The sequence below is a fragment of the Drosophila innubila genome, chromosome X (assembly GCF_004354385.1).
Source record: "Drosophila innubila isolate TH190305 chromosome X, UK_Dinn_1.0, whole genome shotgun sequence".
NCBI lineage: Eukaryota > Metazoa > Arthropoda > Insecta > Diptera > Drosophilidae > Drosophila > Drosophila innubila.
Window position 1 is genome coordinate 24668814 of NC_047626.1, and position 25557 is coordinate 24694370.

Consider the following 25557-nt stretch of genomic DNA (forward strand, 5'->3'; position numbering starts at 1 on the left):
TGAAACATCTGGCAACACCAAACCCCTCTCAGACTCGAAGATCTGCAAAACAATGCAACAAGTAACAAGTGCAGGGGCAGTGAGAGTGCGAGAATGTATCCATGAGAGGGAGAGTAACAAAGAGAGGGAGATAGAGAGAGAGAGAGCGGGAGCGGCGAGAGGTAAAAACAGAGCGCGCGTTTGCGCAACGGAGTCAATGAATAAATGAAGTGAAAACAATGTGATGAAAACAAGAAGCAGGCAGCAATGCACATTGCAATAAGAGGCCAACCATAAACGTTGTTCCAGCAATGGCCAAGACAAAGAGCATATACGTACGTGTAAGCCATATGTTCGTTTGTATGTGTGTGTGCGAGCCTAAACAAAGAAACAAACGAGGAGCAGCAAAGTTCGTAGACGCGTAATTAGCCAGGCAATAAAAAGTCAACGGTGCTCTCTAGTGTTGTTGTTCCTATTGTGTTGCTGTTGTTGTTATTGAGGAGTGCGCTTCTGACAAAAGTGCAGCCAAACACCAACTGACCGGAGGAGCAGCAGGCGCACTCTCTCTGCCGCTCTCTCTCAACATTAGAATGAACGCCTGCTTGCGATCTTGACACCAACTGACTCAGCAGAGACTGGCAGCGGGCTTCACACACACACACACACTCACACAGCCAAACAACACAATCAAACAAACCTAAAACCACATAGTAGGCTCTCTCCACTCTCCACGCTCTCGCGCTCACCGCCGCTCACTTTGGACAGCAGGCTAAATCGAGGGGCAGTCTGTTGACGGGCAGTCAGTATCGATTGAACAGTCGCGCGTAACACATCGAACCGATGCGGAGAGCCCGGCTAGACCCCACACCCCCGTTTGTAATAAATAGCGTTGCATGAAGCGACCACGCTAGCAAACGGCAAGAATACGCTGAGAGCGACGGAGGCGGCGACAGCCAATAGAAACAAAAACAACAACATTTCAGCTAGAACAGCTGGAAAATAAGTCTCAAAAAAACTAGACAACAATCGCGCGCCTAAGACAAAATATTTATTTCATTTTTTTGTTGTACAAATAAATCTAACGCGTTTCAATTTTTTTATTTGCTCTAAAATGTGCCTTACAATTTTATAAAAGATAAGGAATATATTTTCCTAAACACAACAACAAAGCGGAAGGAAAAGAAACAATAGCAATAAAGAACAAAAATAATAAATGAACTAAAGTAAAAGAAGAGAAATAAGAAAAGAACATTCATTAGCATAACAAAACAACAAAGTAAATAAATATAAATAAAATTAACAACTACAAAAGCAACAAAAACCTTGGCATCAACTTAGAAAACCAAAACAACGCACTTTGACAAAAAAAAAAAAAAAAAAACAAAACAAACTATAACATCAGACACATTTGCAAAGCGTCGTAAATTTTTTGTACTTTTTCCTGTTCGTTTTCTTTTTTTTCCAATTTTTTTCGTGTGTGACAAAAATATTTACAAAAAACATAAACACAAAAAAAATAATTATATATCGCGCTCCATAAAATTCTTCAAACCAAATCGCAACGGAGGGAAAGGGAGAGAAGAAAACGAGAACAACGCAACGTTTAAAAATCAAAACAAAACTCGAAAACACAAAAATAAGAAAAGGCGCACAAAAACAACGCGAAGAAGAAGCAGCAGCAGCGGCAACAGAGTGATAAATATCCATAATACCAGAGACAGACAGACATTTCCCCACACACACACATTCACGCACTCATAAATATATACGCGGACAGATGGTATATATGCATTATATAGAGACGTCGCTATATATGCACATTTGACACCAAAGCAAAAGCAGAAGCAGCGAAAAGAACAAAAAAAAAAAACAACAACAAGGAATCAGTCAACCAACTAAGTACAACAACAGAACAATGACTACGAAACAACCAAGAAAAGTAGCACCCGATGGCGGATGGGGTTGGGTCGCCTGCTTTGGCGTCAGTTTGGTTAATGTAAGTACACATATTCCTTTCGATACATACAAACATATGTAAGTTTGCAAAAAAAAAATCATTAAAAACTATTAATAATACTCTAAAAACTATAGTCGTACTTAAAAACTGGTTTTATTGTATAGTTCAGTTGGGATAGGTCGGTTTTGCTTGCAAAGTCGTCCATTATATGGCGTTAGTCGTTAACTTGCTTACGATAAGATTTAGTGTACTATGACGATATAAGAAGGGTCTATTGTCATTCTATTTGTTCCCTTATCTATATAGACATCTAATACAAAAGTTAATAAAACTAATGCCAACAACATAATGTAAACAGCTCCATTTCTATACAGTCTGAACAAATATAATGATCTTCAGTCTATAAAGCTTCAATATACAAATTGTTTATCTTAAGATCGTCAATTTAGACATTTTCAATCTACATTCTCATTACATTAATCTAAAAGGGTTATTTATTTCATCTAATATGTATCCAAACTCTTAAGTTCGACTGTATTCTTATTTGAGTTTTGAAAAATTTATAGTAAATAATAACGTCATGTTGAACAAATCTTTCAACACCAATTTTTGAATTCGAGTAAGAGTATTTTTCTGATCTGGCAACGTGTGCTTAATACTTATTGGACATTCTATAGGTTTAATATACATACTACACGAATGAAGAATAAATATTCTACATACATCGGTTCAGAAAATATAACTTTTGTACATGGAAAAATAGTTATTCCACTATGAGTAAAACCGCTAAATAATCGCATTTAAACACTGTTATAGCTATATTATTGGTAATATACTCGTACATTTGTTATATAGGAACTTTTGTCAGATATACATGAAATACCAAATGACTAGCTTATATTATAATATTAAGCTAATCAGATGATATTTCAAGTGATATCTGGCAATATATACTCGTATATCGATAGCTGTTGGATACTCACCAATTTTTCACTATTATTGAAAACTGATCGATCTTGATCAAATGCGCTGTGAATGAAGTGTGAATTGATATTTGCAACACAAGCACATTCATTCAAATTATGTACCTCATTAGGAATTCGTAGCATATTCGTTTCGGGTTTGTGGGGGCGGTTCCAATGAGTGATCTATATTATCTGATTGTAATACCCGAAGTCAACGTACTAACCAAATAGATAACTACATAAGTAAATGATCGAAAATAAACAAATAATATTCATTTTTGGTTTTTGTTTATAAACATGTTCAATATACCCTGTTATTATCAAGTTGACCCCATAATACCCTAAAATGTATTTCTACTTGATCAATCAAGCCATATCAGACTGTATTTTCTATCGGTTAAACGCCAAAAACTATAAATATCAAGTGGATGCTTGTACGATGTACATACATACTCTTATATCCTCAAATATAGTCCTGTAAAAATATAATTGCGTATATCTTTCAATATCTTCCAGCTGCAAATTTCTTAAGGATTGTGCAAACTTAAAAGTTATTATGATCTGAGCACAGGATATCTCCACGTCGAATAGTCTCGGTTACAACATTCCTTCTTATATAACAATATAAATGTGTGTAAAACCCGATGGTACCTGACACATTTAAGCAAAGCAACGAAATGCAAGCAATTCTGTCCGACATTGAGCAAAAAAAAAAAAAGAACAAAACAAATTGATGAAACAAAATGTAACATAAAAGAGGAAAAAAACAATGAAATCCCGCTGACGAGTGTATTTAGTGACTGCCGCTTCCCCTGAAATAAGAAACAAGCGAGTAAATTGTGACCTTGACACCTGACAAGTCCGATTACAAGCCAGTTCAGATTCAAGATCAATATCAATAACTGTTCCACTTGCTGTCGATATTAACAGCCAGCAGAGTTTGTTATATTGTATTAAATGTGGATATTAGATATAGTATATTGAAAAATGTAAAAACAATTAAATTAGAATGTTTTTTTTTATAATAATTGTTATTATTATTTTCTTTAAATTCCATCAAGTTGAACTGAAGTTTGTTCAAGTCATCAAGTTGCAAGGTTAAACCGGAAGAATTAATATTCTACAATTAGTTTCAAGTATTTATGGAACTATTTGTAAGCGGTATGAGTTCTCGTACCCGTACATACATAATTGCCTGGTAACAAGTCCCATTGATAAGAAATTCATATTTTTATTTTTATGATGGTTCAATGATTGGTTTCATGACTCTATAGACACATACGCACACACGTTTAAATCTCAAGCATTCTTTGACATTTTAATGCGCAAAATAAAATTTAAAACACTCGTAAAACTTAATTGATGTCAAAATTTACCCCCGTTTAAATTTCAAACAAAATAGAAAACTTATAACAAATAACACGTATCAATAGTATGCATTTTTATGGGCGTAACACAAAACAGAGAACCCAAAACATTAACAATAACACTATCATCACAGACATCATTATAAAGAATTGTATTGTGTTGGGTTTGTCGTTTTGTGATAAAGCAAATCAGTTAGTCAGTTAGTCAGTCAGTCAGTCGATCAGTCGATTATATGACCAAGAACAGTGTTCCCTAATCACACTGCTTTTCGTTATCGTTTGCAACACTTGTTTAATCGCTTTTAAATCATTTACGAGGCAAATTAGCAAATCACCTATTAAAAATCGTATACAATTGCACAATCATAATGATAACAAAATCCAAAATCTATAATAGTACTATACATAACAAAATCCAATCAATCAATCAATATTGAATGAGAAAATCCTTGATAATTCCAATTGATATCCAATAAGAATATTGTATTTCGAGTGCTCTTCACTTTGTAAAGGCTATCAAATTAAAAACCCTAGAAACTTCCAACCCCACTGATATTTGTACAAGAAACATGCACAATCAGTTTATAGTAATAAAAGGAGATACCATAAATACGAGAATGTGTTAAGTAGAATCCAATTTGTATATTAATTGTAGATCTTATCGCAATGTTTTTTGTTTAACCTCGTGAATTTGTCTATGGTGCTAACTCTGGCCCAAGAGATAAACAAATAGATTCCTAAATATTTGCTTTAATATTTGCACAGACAGAGATTTAGAAGCCAAGATAATAGAGAATATTTATACTTTATTGTTTATGAATCTAATAAAGAAGTAGTACTATATAAAGCTGTGGAAACAGATCATAACGTTCATGAATTTTAATGTTGAGTGTTCTAAATATATTAGCATACCGGTAGTAAGGGCATTAGCAGCAGTTATGCCAGGGATGTATAAAAAGAATATTGAGATAAACCCGATAAGCTACTGAAAATTTGAATCAATTTTAGTTGCTTTTACATTTGGAAATAGATTTGGATTGGTTCGGTTTTGGCCAGTGCGCAAATTAAAATGCGAATTGCATTATTTTGCATGCGAAATAAAAGAGAGTGAATATATTTATATGAACTATATGGCATATAGTATATCAGATATTATACTCTGTGCACAAATAATATATAAATATATGTAGAAAGAACATCGACAAATGTGTGTTGTGAGCTCATCAAATAATTGCTGCAATCAGCCGGAACAAAGCGGGTCCCGTTAATTCTCGATGGAACAGTTGTTATATCACTCCTACAAATCTGTTATAAAAGAGCACCAAAAAGGGAAGAACTTGAAAATAAATAAACATCAATTGTTAAGACTTGACTCCAGCAGGCCAGGAAATTCCTGTAAAACTTCATATAAAAAAAAAAAATAATAATTTCCTGCAGTTTTTCTTATATGAAGTTTGACCGTAATTTTTATTTCTGCTAAACGAAAACTAACATTGGAGGTTAATTTATAAAAACTATCGAGCTTTTCTTGTATAGCTTTGATTATGTTCGACGCTGATCAAATAAAGTACCAAAAAATCATTTCCCAATTGCGATAAGTGCCCTTATATATAAGCCAGTACTTGTATCACTGGGAAATAATAAATATTACAGCAAAACTTTTTTTTTTAACTCTGTGCGGCTATTGCCAATCACTTAGTCAGTCAATCAGTCAGCACAAAGCTTTATATATAAGCATTGTAATATTTTAATTTATTCAAAGAACATATGCGACTGATTGGACTAAAAGATATATCAACATGTATCGAATTGAATTGAGGGGGGGAATTACGAAGGGGAAAATTGTACTGTATTGTTTGTAAAACAAATTGAAAAACTTAATAGAAGAATTTCTGCGCTTTTTATTCGGACTTTGCCCGACTTTTGTCGCCGACTGCCTTCATTTACCGCTGCCCCCGCTCCAGACATTTTCATATCTTGGCTATTTACCTACAAATTATATCGATGTGATTGTCCGGCTGCCTATTTGCATTTCTCTATGGGTTCAGAGTCAATAAAATCAAGTCTTGTTTACAAATGTTGTATTTAAATTAAGCGAAAACAAAAAATACATTTTGTGCAAAATATCATCAAGATCCAAATTATCTTTAACAGCGAATATATTTTAAGCCAATTTACTAACTTATAATTATTTGGTATAAAAAGGGATAAAATTAATGTCAAGCATTGTTTGATTAGATTTAATTTTAAAAAGCAAGTGTCTATTTTAAACACTAAAAATTCAATTTTTAATTCTTGTAATAATAAAAAAAAGTCACATTCAAATTAATCTGTTTTTTGCTTTCCTTGTTAAAATAAGCATCTGTTAATTTGCATTTTTCAAACCAGCTGAAAACTTTGGTGGACTTTCTGGATTATTCTGAAATGCATAAAAGGAACCGATGACTACTCACAATACTTTTCAGTACATAAAGAATCAGCTTTGTTATTTTATATGTTTTATCAACATTTTGTTACTTCACTGTAAACTAAATAAACATATAATATATAATAGCCTGTTGATAATTTGTTTCATGTTTCCCATTTCGCCCCCTCTCTTCCGTAATACTTAAACCACTGCGCGAATATCAAAGCAACATCAAAGCGTCATTGATTTGGTATTGCTTTAAATTTTTAATTTTGGGTTTCGTTTCGGTTTCAGTTTTGATTTTGAATGTCTTTCAAGTCTAAAATACGTATATGTATATATTTTTATTGCTCTTATCGGCGACAATGGGTCGATTAACACCTTGGCATGCTGACAACGCTCCCAAAACCGTCGCGTGGTTCTATGGCCAGCTATATAGATGATGATAACCAAAAGTAAATGAGTGTCGGGAAATTAAATCCATAGTTGTAGCCAAAACAAACAATCAAGCGAACCGGCAATTAAGCGCACATCTTAATGAATAGTTGTCATATTATTTATAGACTTTGCCAGAGCAGAAGTCCCCGCCACTCTACCACCCTCTATTCGTTCCTCCCTCCTATTCGATAGACAACACATTGCTCTCGATGAAGTCACAGAGAATAGTAAAAACAATTTGCTGGCAATGGCAATTCGCTTAAATCGAAAAAAAAAAACCAAACACAATTCATGCTAAACATATATGGTATTTTAAGTTATTAGCAATAATAACTTTCATCTGATATTTACTTCCATTTCTCACAATAAGCAGTATGTATATCTGATTAAGTTATAAATTTTGCAGAAATACCAATTAATTTTTTTATACCTGACATAAACCAAGCATAAAAATTCGCTGATCTAGCAACGCTTGTAAATAACATGTTCAACATTCTATAGGTATAAAAATAACGCACTATAGATATGCCGAACAGGTAATCCACAAACATTGAAAAAGAGTTAACATATATATTTCCAAAACATAATAAGTATACAAAGCGGTTATGAAAATCGTTATCGACGATAAATTCTTCTCCGTAAAGAGTGGAACTCGATATTGATTTTAGACGCATGGTTTCTTCTTAGAATTCATCGTAGATACAATTTTCATAACCGCTTAGTGCAATTTTTCACTCCATACAAATTGACCCACTCTAATTTATACACTTATCCTCGATCAAATTCCATCAATCCGTTGACTCACGTAATTATACGCATAGTTGAAGCTCATATCGTTTCGGCTTAATTTACTGCAAATGAGACAAAATCAAATAATAGATTGCAATTTGCATTTTTATGTTGTGATTCTAAAATTTGTGTAAATTATCCTAAATACAAAAGAATTTATATTATTTAGGTTAAGTTTATCAATTTGATATTATTATTAAAATAGTACACATCTTGGAATACACTTAAAAATCCGATTTGATTTTAAAATAAAGCTATTTAAATATAAAGCTATTTAAATATAATTTTAATTCAGATTTTAATTTCAAGTTTTCCCCTTAAATTAATAAGATAAACAACTCAAGTGTTTTGTCTGCGATTTGAGAACTTAAAAAGATTTATTAAAGCGTTAATAGGTGCGAAAGTCTAGACATATTTGATCGATCCCAGAAGGCACTTGATGGGTCGGCTTAAAGATTTATCACATTTATTTTATTTGAGAACCAATTCAATTGATTATATATGCCGACAGGTTCCAACTTTTAGCATAAATATAAAAATACAATTAAGCTTTGAGTTTGCTAGAGGAATAAACGATTAGCAGATACTCCGTATTTTAATTTTTTCAGTATTTTTTCTTTGTAATTCAATACGAAACTAAGAACGTGTCACTCAGGCAATTTATCTGAAACTTACCGAACATATGTTATTAGTCAAAATACAGCTTTGTCTTAATTTACAGGGTATATTATAAGCGTAGGCAAACAATCCGCAGCTGGCTTTGAATTAAACAAACATTGATGAAATGATCGCATTCACAAGTGAATGCTAAAATCGCTCTGCAGACAAAAGAGAGATACCAAAATGTTGTTAATTTTAATACAACCAAGAAGATCAATAATGGCTCAAAAGGATCCACAGCTAACCGACATTATAAATGCGTGTGTTAGCCCTATTTGTATTTCGCATATCGTATTTTTAATCTAATGCCAAACTCACGCGCCAGACAGACGTTCATTACACAGTTCGTTCGCTTTGCTAACTTGGCTAACAGCTGAGCAGTAAAAAAACAGCTGGCCAAATGCCAGCACGTGCAGAGTAAATTTATAATACCTCTCTCTCTCTCTCTTTCTGTCTGTCTCTCTGTCTATCTTTCGCTCAATCCCGCTCTCACTCTCACTTGGGATTTTAACAGTGGCCAACACGTTGCAAGTTGTTGCCAACTGCAATGAGTTTCAATCAATGTCAATAGTCAATGCACACAAGTGACGACAACAACGACAACAACGACAACATTTGCTGTTGTTGCCAATCAGGTTTTTTTTATGCTCATAATAACAACAAAAACAACAACAACTACAGACATAACAATAGCGGGGCAGCTGATGCTGTTGATCACGTGACTTTGTTGCAAATGTTGTTGTTGTTGTTATTGTGTGCGTTGTGTTTCCTGCTGCGCCCCAAAACTAGTTTACAGTCCAAACTGATCGGCTGACGATCGCTTACAACTACATATGAACACACCCAAACAAGTGTATATGTGTGTATATATATATATATATTTATATGTAGTACATGTGTATGTATGTGTGGATAAATCACATGATTGCGATCATGCGGAGCTCAAGTGAGAGCACACACACTGCCTTCATTCTCCCCTCTTACCATTCTTCTCTCTCTCTCCCCTTGACTGTCTCCCTGCTGATCACCCGTTCAGTTTGAGTCGAGTTCAGTTGCATTTTTTTTTTGTTTTTATGGTCAACTGTCGTCGCCCGAGAGTCGACATTTTAATTGAAATGTTTGACAACAGCACAGACGCCAACCCCAGTCACAAGTCACATTTTCGCAGTCACATTCACAGTCACGAATATAGTGAAATGTACTTCACAGTTAATTGCTTCCAATTGCCACAACAAATTCAATTCAAATTTATTTACCATCGATCTTTAGAGACAGCCGCAATGAACCGCAAAGTCTCTAATTATATTGTATTTTTTGTTTTCTCTTATGTTTTATTCTCCAAGCTCCCTCATTAAACAAAACGCATTTTTCAATTAACGCAAATGAATAAAAAATAAAAAAAAAAACAACAACAAATTAATAATAATAATAATAATGAGAGATATCTCGGGGGTCGCTCAAGTATATTGAACAAACTCGTAAAAATACAATGTGTAAATTTGCTTTTAATTATGAATAAGTCGAGACTTTAGGTCTCCAGTCTGTAGTCGAAACATCCAAATACTGCACAACAATAACAACAAAAACAAAATGCCGTTGAACCGAAAATTTTAATGGAAAAACCAATTTCTTAGAATCAACAACAATTCTTACAAAAAGGAAATATCCTTAATTTATATAAAAATGGTCATAAAATTGTTGACCTTGTTAAGGAACTTTTTTTTATTAGTTTCCTGAAGCGCAGTGTTATGCATTGTATACGACCATATAGTAAATCTGTTTTTCTTTTCTTTCCTCACGACTAATATTCTTCTTCTTAACTTGTAAATAAAGCGTTATTCCACAAGCGTTATTAGAAATACTCAATATACTCAATATTATCGCAGAGTATAAGATCATCAATTATATTTAGACATTTCAACTGCATTTACAGTTAAAGCTAACATTAAAAATTTAATTTGAAGTTATGCAGACCTCAAAATATTTGATTTCATTGGATTGCTAAATGTGTATAAATAACTGCGAAGCATTTTAATAATAGTCATTTTATGTCCTGATGGTAAGGTTCGAACCAAACACTTCAACGAAATGAACTAAAAACTTGCCGTTCCTTTTCTTCAACATTCTTATCGGGCTGCTTTTGTGCCATAGTTTTAAGTGATGATACGACAGCAAATCAAGCTTTACGTTTTGAAGGACAGAGGGACTGACAGGCTTTACTGGACAGTATCTGACAAAAATAAAAATAAAGAAAAAAAGTTGAAAAAAAGTGACACGCAAAAGTTAATGGGAAATCAATAGACAACAACCACAATGAGGACGATGACGTTAAAAGAATGACGACAACAAGGACTACCATGCTTAATTTACAGTCACACCACTCAACAACAACGAAGATGATAATGATGATGATAATGATGATACCACAATAGCGCCTAAACCTCTTCACAGGCGACAGTCTAGAATCCACTATCGAAGGGTGTCGGTGAGGCCTAAAAACGTCATCATCAGTCACAACAACGCAACGACGTCATCAAACTCCAAATGTTGATAACAAAGCAAGTGGTTAACATATCGACAGAAATATGTATGTCAAAGCCTAAAGCTGTCTGGGGAAAATACTAATACCCATATCTTAGGCAGATACACTTAGACAAGACACAAGTTAATAATTGGAAACAAAATAGAAACATACCCCGATAACGGTTTAAAAAATATTTCTTAGATCCCCGATCACGAAGCGTGCTCGTGTTTGCGCTTCTTTTACCTACTTCTCCCTTCATTCATTCTTACTTCCATCATTGTAAAATACCCATTACACTACACTGACCCCACGGAGTCGATAACACGGGATCGAATGAAAACATTCAGTCACGATCACGCATTATTCACGCTATTGCAAAGAATTTGTGAGTTCAAATTTAAATAAACGAATAATTTTAACTTAATTCTCAATCAAATTGAATTTCTCTGGTACATTTTTGAATATATTTCATCTGCAATGTAAATGTATTATCGATTAGTAATCGATAGCTTACATAAAGACAGATTTTTGTAAATAAAATGTATACTGAACGTAAAAAATAAATATTCCTTGGGTTTCAAAATGCAAAAAATAACTAATAACTTGTGACAAAACCTAATATTATCCAGTAATAAAAAACAAACCTTATCGAATTACAATATGCACAGATTAGTGACTCTTAATTTCAATTATGTATTCTATAGTACATTCAAAACTTTTGGAGTATAGGGTATAAGAGTGCGAATAACTGAAAGTGCTGCGTGTTTTACAAATGTGACAACAAAACGATAAAAAGCAACAAACTACGAGTGTGTAAGCTTAGCCATAAATTTGTGTTTAAAATGGGCCAAACAAATTGGCAACTGGGCAATGGCCAATAGCCAATGGGCAATGAGGCAACGTGCCTGTCTCGATACACCCGAATAACCGTTAAGTAATAGTGTCTATATATGCATATATATGTACATGCATGAAATGTCGAATTCGTCTATATATTGTATATATAGATTTTCGATTTTGACTACCAGTTGTCGGAACCATGCGAATGTCACGTTAATTTCACGCAACACACTGAACACACAGCGAATACTTGTAAATTAGATTGGAAAATATTGCACAAATGTTTACAAATCATAAAAACGTTCCAGCTTGTGCAAAATTCACACAGAAAGTGCAATACCTCAATCTTCGCCCCCCTCCCCCAATCCCCTCTCACCCAACACCAACCCCTTCCTCTATCCGACTTCGGTTAGTCAAGTAAATCAGCAGCGCAAACACAGGCAAAATAATAAATATAAATCAAAAGCTGATTTAGAGCATTTGTCGATGGTTACGAGTCCGATTCGGTTACGAAGTGAGTACCCCCACCTATGACACCTCCAGCCTGCTGATTATCGAGTTTGTTTTTCATGTTTCTGTTGTTATTGTTTGCCTTTTGCTGTTTTTCGCTAAAACCGTCGAAAATAGCAAAGCTAATAACAAACAAAAACACGAATAAATAAAAGTAAAGAAAATAGAGAGAAAAAAATAAAATATCTATTCGACACAATAAAAAAAATCAGGTTTATTTACATATTACAATAGGCAGAAAATGGGCAAACAATAGGAAAGTGTTATAGACTCTTTCCTTGACTAAACAAATGTGCTTTTCGTAGAGCCTATTACTTGACTAAACAAAGTCCGAAGAAACCATTTCAATGTGTAGAAATACACGTAAGATTAGGATATGTGTTATGTGATCATACGAACAAAAAACATTAGATTCGATGTAAAATTGGGATTACGATATGGTAATAGTCATCGCATAGAAATCTAAATAAATAAAATGACGAAATTATTTGGAATATCATATTGTAGATCGATAATAATCAATTAAATTTTAAAATATGAAATAAAGGGGATGATTTACATATTTTCTTTAACAAACACTGGCAACAAATTTTATATTAAAAAATTATTTTGTTCAATTTGCAATGTGACCAATTTGCAAAAAGAATCTCAATATCTTAATATATGCCAAAATTTCTTCAAAACAGAAAAGTGGTTTTATTTAAAAATTGTTCCGATATATCTTTAAAAGGACCGAATGATTTAATATGAGGATGATCAATTTATGGAAAAGCTTTTGCAATAATTTTGACCAGTGAGATCATAAGTTAAGGGTTGAGATATGTATCATACAGTATCATACAGGATATTCGAGCTTGACTTACTGACGGTACATGATTTGTTAAATGGGAGAGAGATTATGGAATAATGAAAATCGGAACTATAAGTTAGAAATAACTACTACAATTGGAAATCAAATGATGAATTACAATTCGAATTATCTGATATAATACGTAACAAAGCGATGACAATTGGGAGCCCTATTGATATATAGACCCTTGAGATAAGATATTGCTATGACAGATCATACGATAGTGGGAAAGTATTACGAGTATGTATTCCATAATCGAAACAAACGAATCGCATCCGATAAGAAAGAGCAGGGTGTGAAAATGACAGAAAATTGCTTGTGCGTTGACATTGAAATCAAAGTGCAGGCAATTATAGAGACTCCCCTCGCCCACTCAACACTCAACACACAAGCAATGTCAATCCGCCTTAACTATTGGCTAGGCAACCAACTAGCTAGCTAGTTAAAGTATTGTTGCTATTTTTGGGAGAGTTTGTACAATCATTAAGCGAGCGCGTGTTGATATTTTCTGTTTACCCCATTTCTAGTTTCAATTATGATTGCTGATAATTCAATTATCAAGCAATTAACGTTTTGAATGAAGCGTCCATAAACATGTAGAACTAACTTTGGACGGACACCGGCACACGGCTAACAGGGAGGACCGAGGAACTAAGTGAAATGAAAAGCGATACACGCGAATACAAAAATCAATAACAGCACAATCAATAATAATCGTTGCAAAAGCACAAATAAAGCACTTCACGAATCATCATTAACAACAATTGCAACAACAGCAATAACAGCAATATCGGCTAGAGAAACAATATTCGAGTACTCGCTTAAGGTTATAAATGACAAGCAACAATAGCCATAAAATTAAACATTTTATAAGTGAAATACAATAAATACTTCCCTAAAATCCCAGTTGCAATAAAAAATTTACTTTATTTTTATTACATTGTTCAAAGATCAGTTTAACAAAGAAGCAGAATAATTGTCCAATTGGATAAAAACCTGCAACTCCAATTGTTTTTTAGTTGACCAATTTGGAAATTAATAAATTTTTGAAAATTTGCACTAGATTTAAAATTGTTGAACTTTATATTGTAAATTTATGTTCGATCAATCTCAAGGCCTTTTTCACAGATTTAATTTAATTGTCTTAGCAGTAAATTATACAAGAATCTATTGCTTATACATTTTATCTAAGAAATGGGTTTTTAATAGTCGAACAGATTCAACTATGTAAATAAGTTATAAATACCTAATTTTATCCTCTTCAAAGAATCACAAAGTAAAGTATATATATATATATTATATTGTTTAGTAAACCAAAAGAGTGAAGTTAATTCAAATTTAGTTAATTTAGTTTACTATGCTATGGACTTAGACTTGAATACGAAAAAAACTAACTTATAACAACTATTGAATACAAATGAATATTTACCTCCAAATTCCCTAATTCCCAACGGCAGACGGACTGGCGTCTAAATTGTTGCTATGTCGCTCAATGGAAGGCCTCTGCAAAAGAGGTAGCACAGTTTATTTGTTTATTTATTTGGAACAAAAGAAATCATCAGGCTGTGGCATGATACTCGTACAATGGAGGCCATTCACTGAAGAGGGATTAGAGGGTGTCTCGCAACACGAATGTCGCACAACTTCAAGTGCATTTATATATCTCATTGATACTGACTTACATTCAATATATATATATTAATATACTTTATATAGATAGCAAGCAAAGTCTGTCCACTTAGTCAACCTTATCGACAGATGATAATGTGTACAAAAATGATGACGTTGATGCTTTAACTTCCACCGAGTCCCATTTTCAATCCTCATTTTACTGATTATGATTTGTTTGACATGTGTTTTGTTGTTTGGATGATAAATCACGCGCTTTCCGAAAACCCGATTAGCTTCAACAAATTGACTAATAAAATACGACCAAAAAATAAATAAACGGGCTAAGACCATAAATTATGTCCCATCAAGTAGCAGGATGACCTATTAGTTACTTAGTTGGTCTACACAACAAACGAACATGGTTGGATTCAAAAAAAAGTATTCTTGATCAATTTTTCAACCGATCTTAAAACTGTTAGTGACCAACTATTGGAACTCATATGATCAAAAAGACTACACATTCAAAGTCGAACTCAATAATGAATAATTGATTATTTACACAACAAACATTCACATAACTAAATTCAGTCCGGTAAAAATTTTAATTTCTTTATGAAATATACATTTAGGATCGCGAAAAATTTTATTATATTTTATTCTGCATCATTCTGTATCATTCGTTTGTAAATAAAGTAAATGTTAATTTAGCATCACTTACAGGCCATAAGTCTATTGATAATAAAGCTCGATCATCGAAAAAGCTTAATTTAAGGATCGTCGGAAAAGTGAAGAGGTTTCATTTTATACCATTCCAAAGTTTAATCAGTTTCCTTGAATTGCTTTTGAATTATATCTAAAATGGAATTCAACATTGAATTAGCAAAGATTCATTTTTAGATTTATTAATTTATTTACTTGTTTGTTACTTTCCAGTGCTACAAGGTTATCCTTTTAAATTAGTACACCAGTTACAAGCATAAATTATAGCAACACATGTTTGATTAACCTACTTAACCTTTACTATTAATATTGCTATGTCAAATGTCTGACCAACTTTAAACTTTAATATCTTTGTCAAAACTGAACCGATTTTAAGCGGAATGCCATTTTAACAAGGTTAGGTCTTTAAATTCAGTATTTAAATTAAACTAATTTCGTCACAAAATGTTTCCCTCCAGATCTGGGGAAAACCTCGAATTTTTACTTTTCATTAATTTTTTATATCGAAACCGTGGGTATAAAAAATTATTCGAATGATTGAGAAAATTGCAAAATTAATTATCCTGATAAAGATTAAATTTATATTTTTAATTGTTATTATAAAAATTGAAATTTAGTTAGAATTTCTAACTTTTTTTATAAAAACAAATAAAACAAATTACAATCCTTAATTTAAATGTTTTGTATTTTGAAAATTAGAATTCTAATAACCAATAACTTACCTGTTAACCGTTTCTTTATCTATTTCATTTCCAGCTGGCGACGCGTTCCATAGAACCATCATTTGGTCTGCTTTTTGGAGACACGCTGAAAGAACTCGATGTGGGCACAACTGGGGCTGCTATCATTATCAGCACGATGGATGTGTGCATGAACTTCTCGGGATTGTTTGTGGGTCCGTTACTGAAAGAGTTCTCGTATCGGAAAGTGGCCATAGCCGGATCATTGCTTTGTGGGTTGGGACTGGCACTGACATCGCCGGCAACCACAATGGCCCACATTCTGAGCACCTACAGTGTGATCAATGGCATTGGAGTGGGCTTATCGACATCGGCAGCATTTGTGGCATTGAATCATTACTTCAAGCATAAACGTGGCCAGGCGGTCGGATTATCCATGGCGGGCACTGCGATGGGTATGCTGATAATGCCGCAGCTTGTGCGGATTCTCCTCGAGGGTTATGGCTTTCGGGGTGCTGTGCTTTTGCTGGCTGGCGTTGCGTTGAATGCGACCGTTGGCTCGGTGCTCCTGCAACCCATCAAGTGGCATATGAAGGAGGAGTTTGACGACGAGGAACTGATGTGCATATCGGCTCTACCAACACCGCAGCCTCAGTTGACATCGATGTCAGGCGGTGGTGGTTCAGCTGCTCCCGAGTTTAAGGTCATCAAGGAGGATGGCAACGAGGAGGACGCACTGCCTGAGCTCAACACATTGCTCTTCAACAAGCACAATCCCCACAATCCACATTCGATGCGCAAAAACTACTCCGAGATGGCCATGAATACGATGAATGGTTCCAGGTTGGGTCTCACCAAGCGTCCGACCTTTCCCCGCATCATGTCCCTGGCCGGAGTGCAATCCGCGGACGTGGGCAGCGGCAGCGGCGGTTATCCATCCCAGGCGGAGGTGAATACCACGCAGTTGCGTTGTCGCAAGGCATCGGTTACATCGAATCTATCGTATATGGACTTCACCGGCTCCATACTCCAAGTTCATTTGAATACCGGCGACGATGAGTTCGAGCAAAATGATCGTGAATTGCGACGCGTTGGCACCGCAACGGGCAGCATTCTTGGCGGACATCGGGATAGTTTCATCAAAATGAAGCCCACGGAGTTGGAGAAACAAACGGAGCTGGCGGATGAGGAGGCCAAAAAGAATGCCAAAAAGCTCGGCTTTTGGCGTCGCTTTGCCGATCTTCTCGACATTGCCATGCTGAAGGACAAGATGTTCCTTAATCTGCTCTTTGGCCTCTCCATTTTCTATGTCGCCGAGATGAACTTCAAAATGGTGACGCCCTTCTTCTTTGCCAATCTTGGATACTCCAAGTCCGATGTCGCCTATTGTCTATCGATAACAGCGATTACGGATATTGCCGCTAGAATTGTCCTTCCGCCTCTCTTTGATAGAACCACAATTAAAAAACGCACCATCTTTCTCGTCTCCATCATCTTTGTGGCACTCACGCGTTCCAGTAAGTACAATAGATTGAACATATGTACATATAAGCCATAAGAACAATTCAGTTGAGTGTGCTCAACATTGAGATTGGATTGTATTGCATAAAACGAATGAAAGGCAATCAAGTAAATATTACAAAAATAAAAATATTGCTAAAAACATCGAGCTGGCGAAAGTCAAAGTGGGTGGGAAAAAAAATAGCCAAATATGTTTAGGATGTTTGTAGTAAGAGATAGACAATTTATGAAATTCGTTGAGATATCTAAAGAAACAAAATTTGTTTTGCTACTAAAAATTGATTTTTCGAATTTGTTAAAACTATTAACCGATCGCTGTGAAATTAATGTTATATATTTAAGAGAACACCTTAGCTATGATGCTGCCAGTGATAATCGTAATCGGTTTGTTTCTTGTTCGATGTAGTTTAAAAATGTGATGCATCTAGCTCTTATAGTCGCTGGGTCGGGGATGCCTGATTCTGTTACATATATTAATGATTCAATATTTGATCTCTTTCAGTTATGGCTGAGCAAACGGAATGGACACAACTGATGGTTTGGCTGTCTATCTGCGGTTTCTTTCGCGGCTCCGCCTTGAGCAACTTTACACTCACCGTCTCCGAGTATTGTTCCCTGGAGAAGCTGCCATCGGCCTTTGGCTGGCATCTCGTTGGCAAGGCGCTCTTTGTGATATGCTTTGGACCATTAATTGGTAAGTAATCCAACACTAGCTCTTTTTCGCTTTTCCGATTTGTAATTCCTTTCTTTCTGTATGCTTCAGGTCTCATTCGTGATGTTACCGATAGTTATCCCATTTGCATACACACGCAAAGTGTTTGCATTATGATTTGTGCCTTTGCCTGGGGCATTGAGTATCTCGTGGAGTTTATCCAGTCGCGTCGTCGCACTGCCGATGCAGCACAGTTACCCACAGCAACAAATGAGACAGCTGCAGGAACAACAACAGGGACAGCAGCTCCCGAGGATGTGAAGCTGTAATATGGCCAAAGATCAAGAGAGGATTGTCAGAAGATGCATACACATAAATCAATATACATATAATCTGTATCAAGAGAGAAAAAAAAAACACGCAACTCATTAACTTAATACTTAATTAGCTACTTTGCAACGCTACACATGAGGGGTATTCATACGAAAAAGAAAAACTTTTCATAAAATTGTGAAAAACAGTTTGAAAATTCAATCAGAGACGACTATTCGGGTATTCACACTTATAAAACTAGACCTGAGCTGAAATCTTTTCCGATATTCATAGTTATTCAAGAAATGTTCGAGATAATTTAAAACAAGGATATTCACAATGTAAGCTAAAAAACATTGAGAAGAGTTAAGTCAATTTCTGTTCAATAGATAAAATCAAAGCAAAAGAAATTTGTCTTTAAAATATACTATACTGAATACCACTCACATACTTTAGCGTTTGCCTATGTATACCTTATGTAATTTCCCTCTGTTTAACTGAGCTTAGATACGTTTTTTGTTTGTTTGTTTACTTAGAAAAAAAATAGCAGAATAAGAAGACGAACAAAAAGAAGAAATTTGCCAGTTTTTCCACAAAACGAAACAAACAACAACGAAGTTCGTTTAATTCTTAATATCATTGATAATTATTAGTTAATCGTCTTTATCATTATTATTATTATTATATTTTTTTTTTTTGTTTAAAACTTTCTCTCCATTTTGTTTATTAAATGAACTTGTATGTGATAGTTCAAAGATAGTTATTAAGTTATCAACTAGAACATAATAAATACAAAAATAATATAAACAACGAAAAAACAAACTCATCTAAGAAATTACATTAAACCAGCAACAATTAAACTGGCTTTAAAATTGATTAAATGTACCTTTTAAAACAACGACAACAACCCACAATATACTAACTTAAAACTAAACTAAACTGACCAACTAAATAATAAAAAAGGCAATATGTAACTGAAATTGGAATTGAGATACTGATATATCACATGACCCGATTTGACACACCTATTTACATACATACACACTTACTCTAAATGATATACTAAATTATATACATACATATGTACTCTTTATAGATAAAAGCCAAGTTAAGTGATCTGAATAAAGTGTTAGGACAGATCTATGACGGACACCCCCGAAAGGTGTAGTCAGAGAATTACAAAAAGAAATGCCAATACATATATGCAACTCTCTCAAGAGAAAGAGAACGAGTGAAAGGGAAAGCGATAGGTAAAACAAACCCACCAGCAACAATATCATGGAGATCAGAGAGAGAGTTAAAGCCAATAATATGCCAGAAACTTACTACTTATAACAGGGAACACATAAGTTTGTTTTGTCAACATGTCGTATACGAATTTTTATACCTGAATTTGATTCTCAAGAGAGTCTTACGACATACGAACTACTTTTTTGAATTCCCAAATCGCTATTGCAATTGCCTTATTGTAAGATAAATGAAAACGGAAAATGGAAAGCAATAGTGTTTGTTAAACGCAATGCCATGACCAAATGAACTAAGAACAACAAAAAAACACAGGGTATACCAAAAGTGAGCAAAACGATAAACAAAATAAAAGAAAACTATTACCTTATATATGCATCACTTGCAGGGTGACTACTGTACACAAACACGGTTAGAACTAGCTTAAGTTGAAACATCCTTATAAATACACATACCCTACGGTATGTACTTAAGAATTGATTAAGAATGAAGATTGTGTGTAGACCTGATTTTTTTTAATACGTATAAACTATATATATACAACTCTGTGTAGTTATTATATTATATAATTTACTATACATATATATTTAGATAACAATGTTATCTTGACGATATACATTGACGATATTGTAGCCTTATACACATTTGTATATGTAGTACACATATATAAATATATGGTATTGTATCAAATTGAAATAAAGTGATATGAAAATTAAAATAAATGCATAATTTTGTTTTAAAATATTTGAAAAAGTGTGCCCTAAGGGAAGAAAATGAATGAAAAATCTTTCTCTTTGTACGGCGAATCTCAAGTTTATATTTCAACGATACGTAACATGTGCTAAAGACAGGATATCTCATTGTCGACTAAAAGCAGTCAATGTTTATCAACCTTAAGGTAGCTCTTTCTTTTTATTATAAAAGAAATGTGAAGATAGTATATCAAAAATGAAAGCAAGTAATATAAGAAACCATATAACATAAAACATCAAGATTTCAGACTAGACCAGTGTATGCAAAGATAATATAATGCTGATAAAGGCAGAAAGATATCGGTGGACGTATCTAATGGTAAAAAGCGGTGCAATACCCACCTTTCACCTGCTTGCACAATTATAGGGTATAAAAAACAAAACAAAAGAAGATAAAAGAGCTCTGATACCGAGTATTTCCGAGGAAATAGGAATGTACGTGTGAACATCATAAGATTGAGCAATCACTATCTCTTTCTGTAACACAATGATGATGCTCTCAACTAATTGTTGAGTATTTAGACGATCTCCGCTCCGTGTAACAATAAAAATTGGCGAGAAGTGCAAATAGATGTACTCATAAATGTTTGTGATGCGTGAAGAATAAATTTATATATCTATAAATTAGATGGACATCTCGAGGGTGTTGGCAGGGAGAGACCAATAAATCTCACGGGGATTTTAAGAGGTGGGATGTTATGTTATCAGAGCAACAGTTGCCCCTGTAAAACTGATACGAAAACGATAGTTGATTTTTCCAGCTACTGTTTGTAATTGCACAAAAACAAAAAATACAGTTGAAATGGGGCGTGGCACGGAAGCAGCAGCCATAGCAGCAGCAATACCATCCTAACTGGTACACATCATCAGGGCCTGTTTGCATAATCTTATCTTTTAGGGCTTAGATGTGGGGATCATAATAAAACTAATTGCTACTGTCAGCGAGAAGATACTGATGACATGATGAGACAATGATGTTGTTGTTGTTGTTGCTGTTGTTATTGTCGTTTGCCAGCCGTAATGTGATGGAATACGCAGAACGAGTCTAATCACTTACCGTCTTACATTCGAGCTGCTAAGATGACGGCAACAGGAGCAGAGAAACCGAAATCCTATCGACTGGTTCCCCCGGATGGCGGCTTTGGCATTCTCGTCTGCATCGGCATGGCATTTCCCTTTGTAAGATAAAAAAGTTATTAACAAAGTTTTGATTAATTAATCCACCTGTCAGTTTATTTAAGATATCTCAAGACACAATCGTTTGTAATAAATCTTGATTTTAGACCGATCCTTTCTATGAAATCTGTATATAGTAATTGAATTTTAATTGAATATGTTGGAAATGTCTAAAGTTTAACAGCAAGTTAACAACAAGTTTAAAAGAGATATTTCAAGAATGAACAATTTCAGTGTGCTAAATCGCAAAAGGATAAAATTGTAAACCTTAAAAAAATTGTATTTTTTCCAAATCTAAGTCTTAATTTCAATCCGATCGCTCCGGTATCTAATGAGATAATAAACCGATTTTCATCTGATTGGGTCAGAATGTATAAAATATCTGTAAAATCATTACAAGATAGTTTTTTATACTAATCACTTTTTGTAGGACAATAATAGTACCCTACAGCATTTTGTAAATTTGTATATAACTTACAGATCAGCGGGTTGTCGGCGCTGCCATCTTTTGGCCTGGTCTTTGGGGACTTCCTGAAGAGCATTGGAGCGGAGACAAGTGCGATTGCCATTATAACGAGCACGTTCTTTTGTGCCATGAGCTTCGCGGGTTTATTTTCCGGTTCTCTCTTTCGAAAATTTGGCTTGCGATCCATTGGCTTGACGGGCGGCATTCTCTATTTTCTGGGCACGGCGTTGCAAATGTTTGCCAAGTCAACGCTGCATCTGATCTTCTCGTTCAGCCTGGTGCAAGGCATTGGATTTGGCTTATGTCTGCCCACCTGCTATACAACGTTTAACAATTATTTTGTGCAGAATCGAGTAATGTGGATGGGATTTGCCCAGACATTGATTGGCCTCGGATCGATGGTTTATCCTATAGCCATGCAGAAATTAATGGAATGGTACGGGTTTCGTGGTTGCCTCTTAATACTCACTGGAATCAACGCCCATGCCGTGCTGGGCATGCTCCTCATGCAGCCCGTGGAGTGGCATATGAAGAAAGTACCTCTGGACGAGGAGGAAGTGCAATTGCAGTCAACAACACATCGACCGACTGTCATTGTGAACGTGCAGCCGGAGACGCCATTAAAGCCAATACCAGAGCCGGAATTTATACCTATGCCAGGTAGTGATCATATCACTAATTCGCTGTCCGTATCGCGGTTCAGCTCGCGACGCGTTTCCCACGCCGAGGAGCAGACACTCAAAAACCTCACCAGTCTCTCCTCGAGCATTACAAGCCTGGGCAATTGGACTGGGCCCGTGGTGGTAACCGATGCCTCGCCACAAATGATGCACAGTCTCCAGGCATCAAGACGACAATCGGTTGCTAGTGGTCCACCCGCCACGTCTAACGGGCAAATTTCCAGTGATGTGGCTGCAGTTGCGCCAGCCAGAAAGAGTCTTTGTGCCACCATTGTTGATTTCCTAGATCTGACGCTACTCAAACAACCCGTCTATGTCAACATTGTGCTCGGCATAACCTTTGCCCTCTACTCGGACATCACTTTCTTCACCATGCAGCCCATTTATCTTTTTGAACTCGGTTACACCAAGGTAAGTTAAATAAATTATAAAATTATATGTATATACATATAACAAAAAAATATAATAATAATAATAATAATAGTATACTCTTTTATATATATAATATATAATAATATAATCTATACGATTAATCAAATAATAAGTGAAGGAGTGTGCTGCTATTTTTGAAAGTACACCTTTTTATTTCTTTATTGTTTTTTATCTAATCTTTACCAAAATCTACTTAAAATGGTCGGGATTAAGTCGAGTTAGCTATATAAACTTAACTGTTTGCATGGTTTTTTAATTCCTTAGCAGAACGTGCCAACTTAAGCTCAATCATACTGAAATTAATAAGTGTTCTTTAAGTGTAATACTGGTAACATAGATAACTGTTAGAATTGATGATGATCAGCCCTAGGAAATATACATAATAAGGGGTGCCACAGAAGTGAAACAAGCCGAAAACCAACTGAAAGTCTCTCAAAAATGATAGCTAACCAAACCAAACCTTATCATAGTTGAAAGGTCGCCAGCCCCACAACTGTGTCTTTCAAAAACTTAAAGGTTTAGTTGGTTTTCGGTTGGTTCGGGGTTCTGTGCATCCCTGAATGCTTAATCGAAGCAGCTCAATAAAAGTTTATCCAGCTGGAAAATAATAAAAATAATAAAGCCCAACAAAAGGGGACAATTTGACTTATGTAAGTAAGATGGCATCAATGGTTTCTGTAAACTTTGATTAGTTTATAAATTAGACAAAATATATAAATTTTGGTCAGAAGTAAAATAAATAAATTCATATTAGTATTTACTTGAGTTTTTGGTAATAGCATTAATATTATTAAACCACATAAGAAACAACGATAAAAGATTCATCTCACGCCATGAGGTTAAAGATGGCTACGCTGATATTTTTTCTTTTGTCAGCCATCTTTAAACTTTGTGCCTTGCCATGTGCACCAGAGCTGTCTCACTCGCACGCATGCGCACGCTGTTGCGCTTGCGTAAATGTCCGAAAAAGAACCGTCGACGTTGCCAAATATACTTGTATGTATATGTAAGCATGTTCTTTTTTTCTCCAGAATTTTAAGAATTTCGTAGAACTTTTTCACTTTTTTTTTGTTTTTATGTAAATAAAAACAATTTAATAAATTTACTTTTCCGTTTTTAGGTTGACGCCGCAAAAATAATTGCCATTGGAGCCACAGCCGATTTGTTATCACGAATATTTTTGGCAATTACTGCAATATTTATTCAAGTTCCGGCGCGATATATCTATTTGGGTGGTGCACTATTTACGGTCATTGCCAGATTTGGTAGGATGTGAGAAGTGTTTAAATAAGCGTTGAGAAATTAAGTGTATTTTGTTTTATCGCAGCTTTCGATGGCATCACAGACTTCGTGGGTATGGCTTGCATTACGGCGGTTCTTGGCTTTTTGCGCACTTGGATTCATGTGCCGCTGCCTTTAGTGCTGGCCGATTATTTGCCAAAAGAACGGTATGAAATCGATAAAAAAAAAAATATTGATGAGAAAACTTTAATTGCTACACGGTTGCATTTTTGTTTGCATATCCTTTTTGTTGCAGATTCGCGAGCGGTTATGGCTTGTTTATGTTCACACAGGGTAACGGAATGTTTTTAATAGGTCCCATCGTTGGTTATATTCGTGACCGTACAAAGGATTATATATTGGTATTTCACATATTAAATGTATTTATGGCCCTGTGCGCCGTGCCTTGGATAATTGAAGTTCTGATCGTCAAATTCCGTCGGCGCAGCAAACTTGAACGCAATAATGTCGGTGAGCAGTGCAATGTCAATGGTACAATGGCCCATTGAAGCAACACTTTGTATCATACGAAAATTGAAAATAAAAGAAGTTCTTTCCTTCGATAGTTGGTTTGATTTTTTGAATATTGAATACTCTCCCGCACTAGAGATGGCAGTCGCTTGGCGAAAAATATCGCATTAAATAGCGTAACTTAAGTAATTAAATTTAATAGATATTAGGCAAGCTAAAATATAAGTAACAGTCCCTTAATTATATAATTTTAATTTTGAAAAGATGCTTCA

General features: G+C 34.8%; 2 protein-coding genes across 2 annotated transcripts; both read left to right on the forward strand.

Moving 5' to 3' along the window:
- Window positions 1-1155: 1155 nt before the first annotated feature.
- On the forward strand, window positions 1156-20337 carry LOC117781397. Its single transcript, XM_034618152.1, has 4 exons — window positions 1156-1975; window positions 16374-17814; window positions 18321-18512; window positions 18582-20337. The coding sequence occupies exons 1-4, from the start codon at window positions 1895-1897 to the stop codon at window positions 18797-18799; spliced, it is 1932 nt and encodes a 643-aa protein (XP_034474043.1). The 5' UTR covers window positions 1156-1894; the 3' UTR covers window positions 18800-20337.
- A 1469-nt stretch (window positions 20338-21806) lies between these two features.
- Window positions 21807-25379, forward strand: LOC117781430. Its single transcript, XM_034618189.1, has 5 exons — window positions 21807-21958; window positions 22436-23512; window positions 24654-24798; window positions 24861-24981; window positions 25071-25379. Exons 1-5 carry the CDS (start codon window positions 21860-21862, stop codon window positions 25321-25323), a joined length of 1695 nt encoding a protein of 564 aa, XP_034474080.1. The 5' UTR covers window positions 21807-21859; the 3' UTR covers window positions 25324-25379.
- The last annotated feature ends 178 nt before the right edge of the window (window positions 25380-25557 follow it).

Bases quoted from the DNA above. Each gene is read 5' to 3' on its own strand.
- LOC117781430 (XM_034618189.1), top strand. From the start codon at position 21,860: ATGACGGCAACAGGAGCAGAGAAACCGAAATCCTATCGACTGGTTCCC. The intron at 21,959-22,435 runs GTAAGATAAAAA...TATAACTTACAG, and splicing joins TCGGCATGGCATTTCCCTTT to ATCAGCGGGTTGTCGGCGCT. The intron at 23,513-24,653 runs GTAAGTTAAATA...TTCCGTTTTTAG, and splicing joins TTGAACTCGGTTACACCAAG to GTTGACGCCGCAAAAATAAT.
- LOC117781397 (XM_034618152.1), top strand. From the start codon at position 1,895: ATGACTACGAAACAACCAAGAAAAGTAGCACCCGATGGCGGATGGGGT. The intron at 1,976-16,373 runs GTAAGTACACAT...TTTCATTTCCAG, and splicing joins TTGGCGTCAGTTTGGTTAAT to CTGGCGACGCGTTCCATAGA. The intron at 17,815-18,320 runs GTAAGTACAATA...GATCTCTTTCAG, and splicing joins TGTGGCACTCACGCGTTCCA to TTATGGCTGAGCAAACGGAA.